The 20168-nt window shown below is 50.4% G+C and overlaps 1 protein-coding gene across 1 annotated transcript; it reads right to left on the bottom strand.

Moving 5' to 3' along the window:
- Window positions 1-130: 130 nt before the first annotated feature.
- Lpin3 (lipin 3) lies at window positions 131-20168 on the bottom strand. Its single transcript, XM_090352377.1, has 20 exons — window positions 20088-20168; window positions 13329-13761; window positions 11556-11651; window positions 10188-10441; window positions 9917-10000; window positions 8749-8869; window positions 8249-8585; window positions 7149-7248; window positions 6863-7023; window positions 6378-6471; window positions 6212-6281; window positions 4762-4854; window positions 4639-4682; window positions 3757-3895; window positions 2672-2820; window positions 2378-2464; window positions 1803-1955; window positions 1500-1614; window positions 1305-1408; window positions 131-1145 (listed from the first exon to the last, which is right to left on the bottom strand). Exons 2-20 carry the CDS (start codon window positions 13518-13520, stop codon window positions 1001-1003), a joined length of 2538 nt encoding a protein of 845 aa, XP_090208503.1. The 5' UTR covers window positions 13521-13761; window positions 20088-20168; the 3' UTR covers window positions 131-1000.

Below are 20168 nucleotides of genomic sequence, written 5' to 3'. Positions count from 1 at the left end.
TCTTACCTGTGTCTCAAGGCCCTGCCTTCTGGTTTCTGGACATTTGAGTGCTGTGACCTCCACTCTGGCGCACCACTATAGGAGAGCAGGTTCTGGATTAAAGCTTTCAGTCTAAAAGTGCTTTCTTTCCTAATGGGGGAGGGAAGGTTGCTGAAGTTGTTTCCCTACACCCTGTAGAGCTTGGGACAAGAGCTCACTCTGGGCTGGGAATGTGGCTTAGTGAGAGAACGCTGGCCTAGCACATATGAAGCCCTGGGTTCGATTCATCAGTGCCACAGGAAAAGCCAGAAGTGATGTGGTTCAAGTGGTAGAGTGGCTAGCCTTAGCAAAAGATGCTCAAGGACAGTGCCCAGGCCCTTAGTTCAAGCCTCAGGACTGTAAAAAAAAAAGAAAAAGAGCTCACTGTGTGCCTGAACACTAAACTGACCAGCAGAGACATGGGCAGGACAGTTGGCAAATATCAACTGCCATGGCAGGATTGTAGCAGTAGTCAGACGGCGATGGAGCAAGCACGAACCATGCAGGAGCCATCCACCAGCCATCCTCCCTGAGACTTTCCACAGCCCCTGGTCCCCTTCACTGAAGTGAAAGGTGCCCTGAGTGTCCAGGCTTAGGCCTGAGATAGGAGGGTACCAGCAAGGAGAATCACTGATGCCTGACTCAGGAGCTGTGGGCAAGGGGAGGGCCATATAACAACCTGGCTTTGGGGGATACAGTCCAGCCTTCCAGAAAGGCTGCCAATACCTCTTCCCTCTACTTCTGGGCCTCAGGTCTCACTGGGGCCTTCAGTTCCACTCTGTTCTGTCAGAAATGGACATAAGGCTGCAGGGTGCAGAGAGAACCCTGTAAGGGCCTAGGTGACCGACATTTAATTGAGGAATGTTGAGGCCCGTGGCTTAGGGAGGGGGAAGAGGTCTCTGAGACCTGGCTTCCAATCCTGAACCCTCTCAGATTCCCAATCAGGCCTGGGCCAGTCCAGGGAGGACCAGACAGGACAGGCTCAGGCCAAGACATCGAAGTCCACAGCAGGCAGTGGTTCCCGCCAGTAGCAGAAGTTGCTGAACTCAGGGTTGGCCAGGTCTGCGCTGGGACCACGAACCAAAGGTGGGAAGAGGAGTTCAACCACCTCACCAAGCCGCTCGTACCTGTGGGCAGAACAAAGTGGCACTGGCCACCTGAGCGCCAGGCCACAGTTTATCCCTGCAGGTGGGGGCCTCAGCATCTACTCATGATCTTTCCGGGGGAGGCTGGGGAGAGGCTAAGACATGGGAACATGGCAGGGCATGGGGGATATGTGGCCTCACGTGGATTTGTGGTTCTTTATGAGTTCCTGGCTAAGTTCTCCCCGAGGGTTGACTGTGAAGATGCGGGACTCAGGCAGTCCCACCTGCTGGTAGGCAAAGACATCCTGTGGGGAGCAAGAGTAGGGCAGTGGCACTGAGGGTACTGCTTCTGAGGGGGATAGAAGGGGTACAGACATGGGGTGGGGGTACACTCACATTGGGCCTATTTCCAAATGCCGCATAGAAGGGTTTTCCATGGGGCAGAAACAGCTCCTGGATGTCGCTCAAACAGGCAACTTTGAACACCTCTGGCTTCTTCTCAATTACCTCCCTTGGACAGCCATAGTCATGGCAAGAAAAGAGGTCAAGAAGGGGCAGAGACCAAGAGAATGACTTAAGTCAGATGACACCAGACCTGCCCTAGACCCAACACATACCCATGAGGGAACAGATGCCAGGCCTGTGTGGGGCTTGCAATGTGCATGCCCTTAGCCCAAGGGACTTGGGAAGGTTGCTTACCTGTGCAGAGCAGAGAAGAGGCTGCTGGGAGACAGCAGGATGGGACCTTTGGGGAGTCCACAGCCACCCTCGCTCACCCACTGCAGGTACCCCTTGGTGAGGTCTGCCATGCCAATGGCTCTTGCTGAACAGTACAGGAACTTGTACCCATTTCTGGGGGACAAGATGGCACAGAATTATAGGAATTTGGTGAGACTTACCCTACCTCCTATCCCCTTCCACTTGCCAGTCCTGTTCTTGCATCTTGAACTTCACACCCAGAGAGAGGACTTTACAAGAGAGGGGACTTAGGGAAAATGGTTCGGGTCAATGGGCCAGAATGGAAGACAGCTTCCTGTAGCCAGAGTCAATGAACAGGGAGCTCATGGGAACACTGAAGAACAGGAAGAGGGCCTCAGTGCTCCACAAACCTGCCAGGATGCTTGTCTTATGAGTCCTTCTAGTCCCCAAGTCTGGCTTTCCAGAGCAGAGGTCATGGCCTAAGGCATTTGTTCTCGTCTACCCTCCAACTAGAAGTCTTGCTCCGGCCCCGGCTCTGGCCCCGGCCCCGGCCCTGGCCCCAGCCCAGCACTCACAGGTGGATTTTGTGGTAGAGACTAGTGATGCCCTGGTGTGTCCAGTCTTTCCCCAGCTGGGGCAGAATGTGGCCCAGTGCATCCGACCTATATAGCCAGGGAGGAAGAGTCACTCAGGCTACCCCACAAGGCTCTCATGTTCCATGAATGTGACCCAATGGGCCCAGCCCCTATTCCCAGGATGGCCCCCCAGAAAGGGAGAACCACACTGCTGCTCTCCCTGCCCCGCTCCAAGGTCAGAGGGAAGCATTCTTGAGGTCTTCCCAGCCCTCCCTAACGTCAGCTGGGGCTCACTTGGTGATGGTGCCATCAATGTCAGAGATGACCACCTTGTCGTCCCATTTCCACAGGTAGATGGTGGCCTTGCAGCGGCACGTGCCCTGGTACTGGGTGGTCACGCTGAAGACCACGTCATTGTCACCTTCGTGCAGGTTCAGGCATCGCTGGAGCCAGACAGAGGAGAAGATATTGTGATCTGCTAGCACTAGGCATTACCCACCCTCTCTACAACCATGGCCTTTGATCTCCAAAGGCCTCTGGTTCTCTTCCTCCTCCAAGCTCAGACCTTCCTGTGGTAGACACACACGTATCCTTGTGAGCAGAAGATGCCCTGCTGGTGAGATGTTCTGCACAGCACTGGGCCTGAGAGCCCTGATACCCCTGGCTCCCCTTGAAGGTGAATATCAGACATGCCTGCTCAGATTTCTAAGTCAGCCCTACAGCTGGGGCTGTAAAATGGGATTGTCTTCTGGGGGGCGTGGTCTTTACAGGGAGCCTCTTTCTCGGGCTGGACTGCGGACTCACCAGCCTCATAGAGAGAGGCCTATCCCTGAATGGAGTCCATACAGACTTTTATGCCCTGGCTCACCCTGACGTGGATATGAGCCCCAAGGTACAAGGTAGGTGACAGCTGCTTTGTACCACTCTGGTTGAACCCTCCTGGCCACCTTCCTTTTCAGAGGAAGAAAATACGTGGTTACAACAGACTTCACCAGTTATAGGGCTCAGGGAACACACGACACAAAGCACTTGGGTTGCCAGAGTCTAGGGGACTGTAATCAGCATTGATTCCCTGAGCATGGTTTACAAAGACCAGCCCAGCACCAGCCAGTTTTGTGCAGGTGGATATGACAGAACATATTTCCATTTAGAGGATCAGACAAGAGCTATGAGCTGGCAGTCAGAAAAGCAGGCTCTTACACCGGGAGGCATTCAAGCAAAAGCCATCAGAACACTGACAAGAGGCCTTTGGTGACCTGTGTCTCAACTAGGTCCAGAAGGACTCAAAGACAGTTAGCTCCTCGAGTTAGACGGTCCCACCTCCTACACATATGCACATACACACACACACACACACACACACACACACACACACTTACAATCTGATCAGAAGAGAGGCGAAGAGACTTCTTGTAGGTAGGAATGAAGGCTGGAGTGGAGGATGGTGGGGAGAGGACTTTGAGGATCACAGGGCTGTCTGGGGCGTCGTCGTCACTGCTCAGAACGTCAGCCGTCTCTCTGTGGGCAGCAGCACTGCTTAGGCTCCCTCCCCAGTCAAAGGCTCTCCATGTGAAGTAGGTGCTGACCCTTGGCTCTGGGCATGAGCAGCCTGGAGCCTGTCTCTTGTCATTCCACAGGCTACATCTCTCTCACTTGCTTGGTGCCACCATGTGGAGTATACCAGTGTCCACCAGAGTGAGTGTGAGCAAGCCTGGGGCTGGGGGTGGAGATCCAGGCTGCCCAGCCTAGTGAACCTTCACAAGCAGATGCAGGGCCTGCGCTGGAATTGTTTTTGCTGAACTATCCGGCAGTCATCTTGGAGCTTATTCCCAGTCCCCCTTGCTTTGGCATCAACTATCCGAGCTCACCTTCTACCCAACCTCTGGCAGCTAGAGCACCAGTGGTGAGAAAGGAAGAGAGGCCAAACTGAGGGAATAAAACAGAAGGGAAGGGAGGGGAATGGAAGAGAGGGAGATGAGAGAGACTGTCCTTCATTTGGGCCAGGAGACTTGAGTGACTGTTTCAGCTTTGCCATTTCCCAGCTTCTGAGAGACATGTGGTACGTCTATAGGCCTCAATTCTCCTAGCTGAGAAATGGTGGTGGGGTGGGGCAGGGGAGGGGCATTTCTCAGGAAAAAGTAGTGTTTGCAGAGTGACCAAGACCCTTAATGAGTAGGGGGCATGGCCTCTGCCCCTTCCCTCCAGAGAGACTTTCCCAGGCTCCAGCTGCAGAGCCCAGCCCACTGGCAGGCCTTACTCACCCCTGCTGCTCTCTGGCTGTGGTTTTCTCCCTCTGGACGCTGCCCTGTGGGAAGAACACCCATCAGTGAACCCCATCTCCTGCACTGTGCAGGGCCCCAGTCTGTGACCATGACCACACACACCTCCTCTGCTGGGAAGTCCCTGCGACGCCAGGAAAACCACCACCGCCCACCCTTCCGGGGCATCTTCTCTTTCTCCAGCTTGTCCACGGTGCTCTGTGGGCAGATGAAAGCCATGGAAGTTCTTTCTGCACACCACAAACCTACTTTACTTGACACTGGGACCCCCCATAAACACAGAGTCTCAGCTAACCCTAGAGCAGCACTGTTGTCAACACTTGGAGGCTAAGGGAGAGCACACGTACACACACACACACACATGCTCACACACTGTGCACACAGGATTCTGTGTGCAATGACTCCTGCCCCTCAGCCCTGAAGACGTGAGTCCACCCTGATACTTGAGTAGCTAAACGTAGTCCTGCTTTTAAAGTTTCTCAGATCTTATTCCATGCATGATGCTACCACATGGCATCTCCAGGGTATCTGCCAGCCTCCCAAGATACATGCAGGCAACCTTGGAAGGCCAGTGATCCTATCCTGTGAACCGTCTCCCCCTCCGTATGTTCCCATGGCTGTTTGATTAGGTCACCATGACCTGGTGGAAAATGCTGATTAGATGTGTGCTAGATACCCCTAAATGGAGCCCACCTGGGAGACAGTTGCAGAATGAAGACCTAAGTCAGGAAGGCATGAGATGTAAGTAGATCAGCAAGGTGACTCCTAGCACTGAGGACAAGCTTTTAGGGGTACCTCAGGGGGCCTCAAGTGGTCTGTCTGTCTGGGTGAGGTGAAGAGAGTCAAGTAAGAGGATGACTTTCTTCTTTCCATAGGCTGTGGGTCTTAGCTCTGACTCCCAGCCAGCCAGATAACCAGAAGCAGGTACCACTCAAGGAGCCACCAGCTGTCAACATCTGGCTGGTAATGCTCTCTGAGCAAGCCTAAGGCAAGAAAAATAACTCAGGCCAGGGTGGCACCCTGGGACAGCCCACTGAGGAGCAGAAGGCACAGGTGCAGTCATGGGTTGGCATTCTAAGAGAGCATTACCCTCTCAGAGAAGGGAAGAGGCCCAGAAGGACCAGAACTCTTCATTCCCTTCCATCACTGGGCATCATCACATGTCGTGCATTGTCCTGTGCAGGGCCACTCTGCCTCCAGTCTACCTAGTGGATGATCACTCAATAGATCCCTATCACAGGCTCACAGTACCCTGCGTCACTCCTTTCCAGCACCTGGTTGAATTGAATACTCATCTAGGTGAGTGTTGCTAGTTTCTGTTTGGTTCATGATTGTCCCCACAGATTGTACTCAACCACAGATGTGTGCTGGCCAACAGGGCAGGTACCCACCCCTGACCAAGCCTGGAGGGGTAGCTACAGCAGAAGAGGAAGGATGGCACCTCATCTCCAGGCCTCATCTTTCCCAGAGTGCCTCTTAGAGCCAGTGGCCACACCACTGCTTTCCAGTCCTCCAGATCCCAAGGCTATGGCCCCAGCAGTGTTCTAACCCTTACCTTGGGCAAGTTCTTCTGGAAGGCTTGTAGGGAGAGGATCATAGGGGCAGCCACAGCCCAGTTATAGTGCCTGGAGAGACAGAAAGGGGTGCCAAGGCTGCAGCAACTGTGGAGTCGTGGAGAGGAGATCACTCAGCCCGCTAGCAGCCCCCAGACTGCTACTCACTTCTCATTGATTTTCACCACTAGATTTGGGTCATCCAGAAGCCCTGGATTTTTGGTAAGGTCCTGGTAGGAGACGATGTGCTGGTTGAATTTCTCTGGACACAGGCAGAGAGGGTGGGGTGAGGCTGGTATACCCTATGTGATCCACTGCCCCTATGGAGCTTGGGAGCTGCCCATAGTCTCCTGCATCCCTCCTTCTGGTTGGTTCTTTTACCTGGCACGATTCCTCCCTATCTCAGTGCCTGATCCCACCCCAGGAACTGAAGGATAAGGCTTAGAATCAAGCATTTGCTTCCTGAGGACTTGGGACTGCCCAGCCCCTGATGGCTGGAGTGGGCTCCAAAGGTCAGAGAATGGCTGAGGAGCTCAACCTAGCCTCATACCCCCCGCCCCAGTGCTCCACATGCCTTTCCCTGGTCCCTGAAGGGGAAGGGGGTGTCTTTCCTGCTCTCCTCTGACCCCATCTTGAGTCACTGTTCAACATACCCAGAGATATGTCCCGGCTGTCAGCCAGGCCACCACAGAGAGACAGGGCTATCGTGTCCATGGAATCCTGGAGAGAATCTGGCACATGTTCAGGGTTAGGGTTTCCCAGGGGCTTTTGGTTGGTGGGTTCACTCCACCTCCTGGTCCCCAGCCCACAGTCACTGTTGGAAAAGAGGCTACGAGTAAGATAAATACAAAGAGGGGTGACCTGTGTCCCCCGACTCCTCCTAGGCCCTTGACTGTGATCCTGAGGCAACCATGATCCCCAATCCCAGAGCCCAGGCACCTCTGGGGGAAGTAAAGGGCTGCATTTTCCGAGTCCAGAGAGGGCAAGTCATCCAGGTAGATGTCACTGGGACCCAGGTGCTGGCTTCTCTTCAGGGAGCCTGAAGGAAGAGGAGGAACCAGTCGTAGACAGAAACCGTGCTGTTCAATGGCGCAGCTTGTGGCTTCTTGCCTTTGGATGTCCTAAGGCAGGGTTGGCAGAGTCAGAAACATTTCAGTTCTGTCACTGCACGTGTGGTATTTCTGTGGCTTCAGGGGCCACTCAAAATGGAGTTTGAGTTGACAGAGAAGTGACATTTAAGATTTTCTTTGATTTTAATTCATTCGCTGCCCTAGTGAGGTCTGGATCTTTTTTTCTTTTTTTTTTTCTTCTTGATACCAGACAGGGCCTTGTACTATGGTTTCATTTTTTTCACTCAAAGCTAGTGTTCTACCACTTGAGCTACAATACCACTTCTAGCTCTTTGCTGGGTAATTGGAGATCAGAGTCAGATTTGTCTGCCCTGACTGGCTTTGAACCTCGCTCTTCAGATCTCAGCTTCCTGAGTAACAGGTGTGACTACAGGCAGATATAAATCCATATTATCTACCAGAGAGGCCTTTTTTTAATTTATTTGAGGTAAATAGTCTCCATTCTTTTTTTTTTTTTGTCAGTTGTGGAACTTGAACTCTGGTCCTCGGCACTGTCCCTGAGCTCTTCAGCTCAAGGCAACCACCCTACCCATTGAGCAATAGCCCCACTTCCGGTTTTCTAGTGGAGATAAGAATCTCACGGACTTTAGTGCCCGAGCTGGCTTTGAACCTTGATTCTCAGATCTCAGCCTCCTGAGTAGCTAGGATTACAGGCGTGAGCCACCATGCCCGACCATAGTCTCTATTCTAACCATTTGCTCTGTCCTTGATAGCCTGTATCATGCTCTTCCTTGTTAGTGCAGGTAATATTTGTCTTCCCCATGGAACTGCAAGGCTCATGAGCACTGGAGCCAAGCACAGTGCCTGGCACACAGCAGGTGCTCTAACATGAGGAGTTCCAGAGCTGGCCCAGAGGATAACCTGAGGTCAAGGGAAGCAGTGCCAGGGGACCTACCAGCCTCCACTCACCTTTCCCCTTGGGGGCCTCTAGCTTCCCAGAAGGAATGGGGCCCTCTAGAGTGGCCCAACTCCATGACTTGGTGGCAGGAGAGAAGGTAGCACCTCTGGAACCCTGGGTGCTGGTTTCTTCACCCTCTAGGATAGGGAGAGGAGGACCCCCCAAAATCTCCTTCCAATGGGACTCCACATCAGGCCGAAGCAGGTCAGCACTAGATTGTGTGTGCAGGACTGGGGGTCCCAGAGGGTCCTCAGAGGAGGAGGTGCTGGATGTCTCTGGAAGAGGAGAGGTTACCCCAACGCCACTGTCAGGAACCATCAAGGACTCTGGCCGCTCCGCTTTAGCCACCTTCAAATAAATATAAGAAGATGTGGGTTGGAGCACAGTGGCCTTCCATACCCACAAAGCCTTTTAGGAAGGTGACCTGAGCTCAGTCTTGACCTATGTGGGAAGGAAGGCTGCAGAAAGCCCACAGAGGGAAGAGACTGGGGAATGACATGGAGGAACTCACCTTAGGTAGTCTCCCCCAGGCCCACTGCATGTGGGACTCAGCTCTCAGGGGACTGGACTCTGGGGTCCTTAGCTCCAGCTCCGAGTCACTCTTAGGGGCTATTAACCCATCTGATGTGAGGCTGCACAGAACATGTTCAGAGATTCCGCTGGTTAGCTGCCACTCCCAGCCACCCAGCCCAGCCAATATGTGCAGGAAAATATGCACAATGCATATTATGCCCCTGTTGAATATGCAGCAAAGATATAAAGATGATGTACCTATATAAAGAACTTCCACAAATCAACAGGAATAAGACATTCCAGTTTTGTTTTGTTTGTTTGTTTTTGCCAGTCCTGAGCTTGGGCTCAGGGCCTGAGCACTGTCCCTGGATTTTCTCAAGACTAGAGCTCTACCACTTGAACCACAGCACCACTTCTGGCGTTTTGCTATGTATGTGGTACCGAGGAATCGAACCCAGGTCTTCGTGCATGCTAGGCAAGCACTTTAACCACTAGGCCAAACTCCCGGCCCTTTGTTTTGTTTTTTAACAAAAGGAAAGGAAAGCTGAAACTATGTCTAGGGTATCGGAATTCATTCCTGTTAGATGGTAAGAAGCTCTAGAACTAAATATATGATAGTGATAGTTGCATAGTAATGTAAATGGGCTGAATATCTCAGAAATTGATTCTTTGAATTGGTTATAATAGCCACTTCAATGTCATATGGGCTTTGCTTACAATTTTTAAAAACTGGGTTTAATCACTATCATGCCTCCCTCCCCACCCATTTTTTTGCTGTTGTTGTTGTGGGACTTGAACTCTGGGCCTGGGTGCTGTCCTTGAGCTCTTCAGCTCAAAGCTACCACCCTACCCTGTGAGCCATAGCCCCACTTCCCCTTTTCTAGTGATTAATTGGATATAAGAGTCTCGGTCTTTAGTGCCTGGGCTGGCTTTGAACCTTGATCCTCAGATCTCAGCCTCCTAAGTAGCTAGGATTACAGGTGTGAGCCACCGCACCCGACTTTTTCACATTGTCAAAAGACTCTGTCATTTCACAAAGGAGAAATGCAAATGGCCAATAAACACATTCAATGTGTTCTCTAAGTCATTAGTCACCTAAAAGATGTAAAGCAACAACACTCAACCTGAGTCTGGAATGTGGGGCTGCAGCCCATCTAAGTGCTTACCTGGCTTGAAGGGGCCACTCGCCATCCGAGTAGGGGTAGATGTCCCTGGACTGCGGTGAGGCTGTCCCTTCCACCTGGACACTGCTGAGGGACCACAGGAAAATGCTCATTGAAACAGCAGGTTGCCCCAGACACGAGAGCCTGGACATCAGGAGTTGCAAGAGGTGAAGCAACTAAAGCCCTTGCTCAGAGTCACACAGCAAGGGAAATGGCACTTGGAGCCCAGGTTGGTGTCCCCTCGCCCCTCAGCCTCCACCTGGCTTCTACACACCTCAGGGACTCAGGCTTTGGCTTTTCCAGCGGGGACAGCTCACTCTCCGGGCTGGCCTCCAGCTCCTCAGAGCTGGACTCGGTGGTGACGGCACCCTCCTTCCTCTTGGGCTTCCTCCTGCGTCGCCTCCTCCGTCGCCCAGTGATGATAAGGCCCTCAGGCTCACTGGCTGTGCCAAGTTGAGAGTCCGAGGGGCCACCAGACAGGCCCCCCCACGGGATGGGCGAGGTACAGAGGCGAGGAGGCACGTCTTCCTAGGGACAGACCCAAGACAGGGCAGAGAGGGCTCAGGCTGGGTGGGGCTGCCTCCTACCCGCCCCTCCTGAGCCCTGCCTGAAGCCCAGCCCCAATACTGAGTTAAGTTGGGGTCAGAAGCAGATGTGGAGGACAGACAGAGATGGCAGCATCATGGCCTTGCAGTCATGGCAGCCACAGCTGTCACGGGGAACCCTGAAAGAGGTAAAGCAGCCCCAGGGATCTACCAGACATCCCAGAGAATTAAGCAGAAACATGGGCCTCAGCTTCTCATCAGCTACTTTGCCCACATTGTAGTGGGCACCTGCTTCTCCTTTAGGACCCAGCTGGATACTGCCTCCTCCAGGAAGTCTGATCTGGTCACAGCTCCAACTCCTTCACAGCAATGACCAACTTACTCCAGCATTTCTCATCCCTATGTTTGTCTCCCAGGCTGGTCTGGAACTTCTTTGAAGGCGAGAACCACTCCTGTCTGAGTCTGCTGCATAAGGTCTGATTGCAAGTTCAAACAGTTTAAGCTCCTTTCTTGGCTTGTGCTGGACTGCCTCTGGGTTCCAACTGCACAAGTCAACAGCAAACCCAAACAAGTGTCCTGACCAGTTCTCATCACTTTTGTCCTCTCTGATCTGTCCAAGGAAGGTGTGCTTGTTTTCTCTCTCTCTCCCCCTCCCCCCTTCTCCCTCTCTCTCTCTCTCTCTCTCTCTCTCTCTCTCGTCAGTTATGGGGCTTGAACTCAGGGCCTGGGTGCTCTCCCTAAGCTCTTTTGCTCAAGGCTAGTGCTCTACCACTTTTGACACAGCTCCACTTCCAGTTTCTGGTGATTAATTGGAGATAAAAGTCTCAGGGACTTTCCTACCCAGGCTGGCTTTGAACCGGGATCCTCAGATTTCAGCCTCCTGAGTCACTAGGATTAGAGGCATGAGCCACCAGCACCAGGGTTAGGTGCCCCTCCTCTTCAAAGACCTTCCTGAACTTCCCAGAAAGTGGGGTCAGACCAAGCTGGTCTCTCTCTGGTTTCCCACAAAAGCATATCATGAGCCTCTTACCCAGGGAGCTTTGGAGATTCACCCAGAAGGAAGGGATGGAGGCAGGGGCAAGCGAATGGTAACTCACCTCATCGCTCTCTAGCTCCTGGACGAAGAAGGCCTCCCCACTGTCCCCCAGCTTCATGTGCAAGTCCACAGGCTCCCCATTGATCTCAATGTCCACCTGCAACGCAGGTGTGGTCAGGATCGGGTGAGCAGCACCCCAGCCACTCGTGCCGGTGCTCTGGGCCACCGGGAATGTAACTCCTTGCGGTCCCAATCTCTGCCTTGGCTGGAACTATCTGTCCCCAAAACTCAGCACAGCTGAGTTCCAGTTTCCATGTTCCTCTCTCTTCCACACCCACAAAACAGGAACATGACCTGTTTCATGGGCTTCGACCCAGACCCCAGGCTGCTGACTGTAGACAATGGTGAGAAAAAACCACTCATTGGGCGCTTGGTCCAGAGTGTGTGTGTGTGTGTGTGTGTGTGTGTGTGTGTGTGTGTGTGTGAGATCTTGTTTAATTTCACAGCCACCCCCAGCTGTGGCTCTTATCATTATGCCTATTTTAGAGATGAGGAAACTGAGGCTTGGGGAGGAGTGTTAACGAATTTATGAGGAAGTGGTTTCATAGCAAGGAAGTATATGAGCCCCAAACATCTGCATCCATAGCCCCAAACTCTTCACCTCTGAGTCTCCCCCAGGTTACAGTTTCCTAGCATGGTTCTGAAAAGTTCAATGTGTTCAACTCAAAAGTTGCCTTAATATGAAGGGAGATTCTGGGACCACTTTACCCGTATTTATACGTGGACCTGGCTGCTTCTAACAAGTTTTTGTCATGGTCACCTGAGTAAAGATCATGTGGCTTTACCAAGGGAGATGAGCCAACTTTTTGTTGTTGTTGTGCCAGTCTTAGGACCTGAACTCAAGGCCTGGGCACTGTCCCTTAGCTTTTTTTTTTTTTGCACAAAGTTTGTACTCTACCACTTGAACCATAGCTCCATCTCCAGCTAGAGATAAGAGTCTCACAGACTTTCCTGTGCAGGCTGGCTTTGCACCAAGAGCCTCAGATCTCAGCGTTTTGAGAGGCTAGGATTATAGGCAGGATGTTAACACATACTTGGCCTGAGGGCAGCACCAACAGTTCCTATTTACCCTCCCACACCACGCCACCATCACTAGGCATGGCTATGGGTGGAACAATCATCTTGAAGACATAACAAGATTTAGCAAGAACCCAGGTAGGGCTTCCGGGCAAGCTGGAGCCAGTTCTGATGGCCACAGTGGCTGAGACTGCTCAACTGCACTTCTTCCCTGGACAGATGGAAATCCTCCCAGACCTCCCAACCCCCCAAACCATCCCCAAAATGGTTAATGAGTATACTAAAGAAGAGAAATGTGTGCAGAAGATAGGACGCCCCCCCCCGTCCCCCACAACACACACACACACACACACACACACACACATACACACACACACCCCACAAACCAATTTATGAAGGCAAGTCTTCTAGTGAGACTGCAATGGGGGTCAGGGGAGAGTATGCTGGTATAAGGGCTTGAACTCAGGGCCTGGTCTCTCTATCCCTTCACTTTTTCATTCAGAGTTGGTACTCTACCACTTGAGCCACAGAACCACTTTTTGTTTGTTGTTGTTGATTTTTGGGTTTTTTTTGTTTTGTTTTTTTCTAGTTAAGTAGAGATAAAGAGTTTTCATGGAGTTTCCTGCCTGGACTGACTTCGAACTTCAATCCTTAGATCTCGGCCTTCCAAGTAGCTAGGATGACAGGCGTGAGCCACTCACACTTGATGGCTGCCCTACCTTGAAAAGCCCACTCATGGTGACCACTTTGCACTCACCACCTTCTCTCTGGACCTCAGGACGCCCAGCTTGCCGAAGCGCACGTGGAAAGGTGAGCACCTGAAGGAGCCATCCGCCTGCTTTACCACCAGCACGTCGATACCCCCGCTCAGTGTGGCGGGGTTTAGACCCCGGTACAGCTCCTTCACAGTCCCAAACACCGTCTCAGCCAGCTGTCCCACGTAGTTCATGGCTGGTAGAGATGGGTACTGCCACCCTGGACAAAGACTTCCTCCGTGGGGCGAGTTGGCAGCCTTTCCACCAGATGCCCGGGCTTAAGTGTTGTCCTGTGTGTATTTACAGCAACTGAACCACGGAAAAAAAGAGAGAAGGGATTCCCCAAGATGGATGTGGTCTAGCCTGGGTTCACTCACCAACCAGCCTCTGGACTCCTGAACAGCTGACTTCCTTCCCAGATGCTGATCTCCACATCTGTACAAATAAGAGCACAGGGTAAGACCATACCTGGGTGCTGAAGCCTCTAAAATGCCATGACGCATGTTAATGATCATGAGCCTCTGTGGGCATGGCTCATTTAATCTCCACAACAACCCTGTAAGGCTGGCAGAGCCAGTGCTATTATTATTCCTATTTAACCAGGAGCCAGCAGGGGCTCAGAAAAGTTGAGAGACTTGCCCAGGATCTTACACCTGGTAAGGAGAGGGCGTGGGATTCAAACCCAAGGAGAGAACCCCAAGGATGACCCCACTGTCACAATAGAGTATCCCCAAGCTCCCTGCTGAGTAATGAGTAGGATCTTAAAGGAAATGGGGAGAGGCAGTTTTGGTTTCTCCATCTGAGAAATACGTAGAGCTGTCTTAACTGCTTTCTGCTTCTAGGAATTAGAAGCTGACTTGCTGGTCCACTGTGGCTGCTTTGTAGAAAGCAAGGCTAGGGCATCCAAGTACTTAAGACTTGGTTCAGGCCCATTCCTGATACTTAAGGCCGAGACTTGCCTATAGCATGAGGCTAAGGACCCCAACTTCTTTCTCAGTTTTTCTGGTGGGGGATGTCTGTCCTCACCCCACCCCACAGGTCAGGCCCACAGCCCATCCTCAGGGTCTCCAAGCTACAGTTTTCAGCCCTCAGTTTCAGCTGGTAGGCTCTCAGAACTACATTCTGGCCTTGGGCCAGAATTACTCCTTCCCCTCCAACCAGACCGGTCCCTCCAGCTCTCCCACTCAGGGAGCTAGGGGTGGGTCAGAGGCTGTGGTAGCCACAGAGAAAAGCTGGCATGGTACCCATTGAACCAGCCTCAGCTCTTCACACCTGCCTTGCTGGTAAGGCCAGTGACTTGCTTTCCCTCTGGCGACTAGGATCATCTCACTTTCCCAGAACCCTAGGGAAAACATGCAAGATGGTCTCTCGAAGAAGGTAAGTGGCATTTATTCAAGGATCAGTGACTTATCCAAGCTCTATTAGGGTCACAGTGCTCAGAGTGTATGACTCAGGGCTCCTGACTCCATACCATAGGCTCCTTCCAGACCACAGCTGTCTGCAGTGAAGGAGGATAACCCAGTCTACAGCCAGCCCATATGGCTTTGAGATGCACTGCATTCAGAATGTGGTCCAAGCCAGGCACTGGTGGCTCCCTCCTATAATCCTAGCAATTCAGGAGGCTAAGATCTCAGAACCTTGGTCCAAAGCCAGCCTGATCAGCAAAGTCCATGAGATTCTTATCTTCAATTAACCAGCAAAATGCTGGAAGTGGAGATATGGCTCAAGTGGTAGAGCACTACCCTTGAGCAAAAAAGTTCAGTACTATAGACTGTCCCTTTGAACCAGCCATACCTCTCCCGGGCATCTACCCTGAGAGTCATAACGCAGGATATGATAAGGACACCTGCGCAGTGATGTTCATCTCTGCACTATTCCCAATAGCCAAGCGATAGAAACAACTCAGATGCCCCAGTACAGATGAATGGATACAAACAATGTGGTACTTATAGACAATGGAATTCTACAAGATAAAATAATGGCATTTGCTGGAAAATGGATGAAACTAGAGCAAATCATGTTGAACAAGATAAGTTAAGACCAAAGGAACAGGGGCCGGGAGTTTGGCCTAGTGGTAGAATGCTTGCCTAGCATGCACGAAGACCCGGGTTCGATTCCTCGGTACCCCACATACATAGCAAAAAGCCAGAAGTGGTGCTGAGGTTCAAGTGGTAGAGTGCTAGCCTTGAGAAAGTCCAAGGACAGTGCTCCGGCCCTGAGCCCAAGCCCAGGACTGGCAAAAAAAAAAAAAAAAAAAAGAAGACCAAAGGAACAAAACGTACATGGTCTCCTTGATATGTGGATATTAGATCCAAACAGTGCAAGAGCAATGACTCAATATTCGAGTATCCAAGGTTATTGATGCGGTCTTAGAGATATAAACATAACTACATAGACTTAAAAATCTATGATGGGATATATACTCTATAGACATAATGTTATATTCTATAGATTGGTATGTATCTATGACATACAAAGTCTCAGCTTAATTTTAATTATGTTCTAAAATCTATGTACCACTGATTCCCTTCTTGAATACCTGTTTGTTAAACATGACATCTGAAATATGATGTAAAAATCGGTGTTAATAAAATTTTTAAACTCAGGGGAGGTGGGGGGAGGGTAATGGGTACCAAAACATGTAAAAGGGTATCAATGTATGGGAATTAATGCACCTTCTATCTGGCAAATATCATGTAACCCTTTTATTAATTACAATAAAAAATATTTAAAAAAAAAAAAAGAAGTGAGAACCTACCTCAGCCAAAACAAGAGCTGGAGGCATGGCTCAGCAGTAGAACTCCTGCCTGGGTTCACATCCTACTATCACCAAATAAATGTTGACGAACCACTAGAGATGGATCTCAAGATGATGATATTTTACTCTGATGGTATATCCACACTAAGAGCATTAGCCATGGGGCCATGCAGTATATCAAACTTTTCACAGTGCTGCTATTTCTGTTATTTGCAATTTCTGTAAGGTAGCTAGGAAAGCCAAACTCCATACTGAGACAAAATGAACTCCATTATGCTTTCTGAAGTTGGACTACAAGGCATTGCGCTTAATATCTTTTGCTTGTCCTTATATTCAAAAAGTTGGAGCAGCTCTGTGTGTTAGGATGCCCAGTTCTTTTTTTTTTTTTTTTTTTTGCCAGTCCTGGGCATGAGCTTAGGGCCTGAGCACTGTCCTTGGACTTTCTCAAGGCTAGACCTCTACCACTTGAGCCTCAGCACCACTTCCGGCTTTTTTCTATGTATGTGGTACTGAGTAATTGAACCCGGGTCTTCGTGCATACTAGGCAAGCACTCTAGCCACTAGGCCAAACTCCCAGTTCCGACCAGTTCTTTTTTATAGTGCTGTTGGTCAGGTCAGGTTCTTTTCAGCTTCTGGGAAGGAAATGATACATAAAGAAATGAAAGCTTTGTTTATACGCATTTAAATATTTAATCAGGAAGACTGTATTTTGATTGGCTCTAATAATTAAAATTTTGTTTGGTAGCTCAAAAAAAAAACTCAGTACTGGCACATGCACAAGCAGGTGCACACATGCACGCGCGCACGCACACACACACACACACGCACGCACACGCACGCACAGAATGGGGTTTATATGATAGTGGCAGCAGCATTACAAAGATCTTGTTGAAAATGTGGATCTTGGGCCCAACTTGGCCCTTCTGAGTCCACATTTACATTTGTAACAAGATCTCCAAAAGTGCCTGAGCCATTTAGTGTTGGAGAATTGCTGACATAGTGTTCGCAGTCCACAGCCTACTCTTGTAAGAGCATGAATGACAGAACTCCAACAGACAGCACTTCTCAGGGAATGCTGCTAACCACATGTCCCAGACAACAAACCAATCACGAGATTCCTTCAGTCTATATCAGAGCTCCATAAGCAGGGGGTACAAGGGTGTAAATGTGTGTGTGTGTGTGTGTGTGTGTGTGTGTGTGTGTACTAGGGCTTAGTTACTGTCCCTAAGCTTCTGTGCTCAAGGTTAGCACTGTACCACTTACACTGCTGCTCTGCCGGTGGCTTTTTGGTGATTCATTGGAGAGAAGAATCTCACAGACAGGTTGACCATGAGTATCTCACATCTATAAACCTACCTACTCTGGAGGATAACATCTGACATCACGGTTTGAAGCCGTCTAGGCAATAAGTCTAGGTGACATTTATCACCAATTAGCCACCAAAAAGAAAAAAAAAAGCCTTAATGGAGCTGTAGCTCAAGTGGTAGAATGCCAGCCCTAAGCGAAAAAAACTCAGGGACATGATAGGCACACCGAAAAAAGTCTCACAAAATTTCCTGTCAGGACTGGCTTTGAATTGGGTTCTACAGATCTCAGCCCCCTGAGTAGCTAGGATTACAGGATTAAGCCTCCAGCGCTTAGCGAGGAGGTACAGTTTGAATAGACAAAATGAAAGAGTAAGACGAAACTCTTTGGACCCCTAACCAAATTCAATTATTTATTTAGGCCAATCCTAGGGCTTGAACTCTGGGCCTGGGCTCTGAGTCTGAGCTGCTTTTTTTTCTCAAGCTAAGCACACTACTGCTTGAAGCACAGCACCACTTCTGGCTCTTTAAAATAGTTTATTGGAGATAAGAGTCTCACAAAGTTTCGAACCGTGATCCTTAGATCTCAGCCAAACTTCCTAAGTCGCTAGGATTACAGATATATAAGCCACCAGTACCCAGCCTCAATAATTATTTTATCTGCAAGGCATGTCATGTGCGTTAGGTGAAAAATCACCATTTTTATTTTGTCCTAATACTGATCTCAGTGACGCCAGGTCTGGGAAGATACATACACTAACAAGGACGGGTGCCTGTCTGGTGGCAGCTCAGGAAAAGCAGAGAAGACTCAGAAGCTTCCAGAAATAAAGGAGTGAATATGTGAGGCACATGGAGGGGTAGGGGCAAAGGTCTGGCCAGCTGGAGGTTCGTGCCTGTGCTATCTGGAGAGCTGGACTGGGAAGAATGGCAGCAGGCTCCACTTAGTCTAGAATAGTTTCTGGTTACTGCTGGTTGTGGTCTTGAAATTCTCTGTTGTGGGCGCTATGAACTGCACAGAATCCCTTGTTCTCAGTCCATTAGATGCCAATAGCACCTCCTCTCCCTCAACCCAGGTTTTGACAACCAAATTGTCTCCAAACATTCCATATCTTGAGGGGACAGAGACCACCCAGCCGACTTCACGGAAAGAGCTAAGATGGCAGAGAATGACACCAGGGGCTTCTTGGGTACCGCTCAGATCCACCAATGGAGTATTCTCAAGCAAGTAACTTTCTGGTCTGTTTCCTTTCTAGGCTATAGGCCTCAATTCAGAAGAAAGATGCATGAACATCTAGAATTCTGTTTTTGCCCTGTCTCCTTATCTTACCAATGAATGCTACCCACACTTGCTTACTCAGCATGGGGGTGGGGGATGGGAGATTTCCTCTGTGCCTTGTCCTTTCTACCTGAATCCATCCTTGAGGGCATTTTCTTTCCCTAGGACCTAACTGACTCCTTGGGCTTCTCTAGACACAATGATATCTAGTTAACTTTCCTATAAAACCTTCTACCTCCAAAAGAAATGAGCTAATATTTAACCTTTATTATCTGTGTCCTGGATGCCTCCAAGGACACATTGGCACCCCTCCCTTCCAAGTCCTCTGAATCCTGCCCCCTTCCCCTCCCCAATTTCCTACTCACATGACCCCCCCCACACACACTTATTCTTCTCCTGCCCTAGGTTATTACCAGATGTTGACAGCAAGGCATTATGGGTGAGAGCATCATGGCCAAGACAGCTCATTTCTCTGAGTCTTAGTTTCAGCTCTGAAGTGAGGATAACATCAGGAATGTGTAATGATGAGATAATTTGGGTAAAGCTGTAAAGCTGTGTCATGCAATAAATGTGTCACTTAGCAGCAGCCTTTTGTTTTTCTTTTTTTCTATCATCACAGCCCCTCTCACCCAGGCTGAGGGCACTGTAGAAGGGCGATCCATTTGTGCAGTTGGCAGTTTAGACACATTCAAAGCCTGGAACATGGGTGGTCCCACTGTTTGTGAGATGCACATGTGGCTCAAGCTACAAACCCTGCTCTTGGGAACATCTACAGGCCTTCACATCATCTATCACAGGGAAGCCAGAACACGCTTCCTGGGTGTGAGCTCTCAGCTCCAGATTTAGGCAGGACAGGGTGAGGCTCTTCATGTAGGCTGGGAAAGGGCAGAAGGCTAAGCATTTCTCCTCCTGCTGCTCCTTTTCCTCCTCCATCTTTTTTTTTGTTGTTGTTGTTGTTCTGGGGATCTAATCCCGGGTCTTGGACAAGAACTCTACCACTGAGCTATATCTTAGTAGTCATAGTTCTCTTGCCCTGGAAGACAGAAGTGCCAGCTCAGCTTTGCCAGATGGATTCAGCGCTCAGCCTCAAGGCAGGCAGGGTAAAGGTCAGACCTTGCCCTGACACTTAGTAGCAGAGGATGGGTGTCTTTCTCAAGGTCACAAGGTTGGCGGGAGGTGAAGGATCTTGGTGAACTTCCCAGGGAAGTTTTGACAACACCTTCCCTCCAGATCCCGTGTTCTCCTTATCCAGGGAGCCCACAGTCCCAGTGCCAGGAAGAGAGAGGAAGTGAGAGCCACCCCTCCACCCAGGCGTTCTAGAGGCGGATTCTCGCCCACAAACCTAAAAGAAAAAGATCAGAAGGCAGGCCAGATGGTCAGGATGGAAGAGAAGCATCTCTTCCCCGGCGGGGCTGGGCCCTACCTGGGGATCAGTCCACTGGACTTCCTGGACCTGGAGCCACCGTCTGGACCTGTGTGCACGGGCTCCACAGGTGAGTGTCTT

Source organism: Megascapheus bottae, chromosome 18 (assembly GCF_031878675.1).
Source record: "Megascapheus bottae isolate mThoBot1 chromosome 18, mThoBot2.hap1, whole genome shotgun sequence".
Lineage (NCBI taxonomy): Eukaryota > Metazoa > Chordata > Mammalia > Rodentia > Geomyidae > Megascapheus > Megascapheus bottae.
This window is presented reverse-complemented; position numbering and strand designations above follow the sequence as displayed.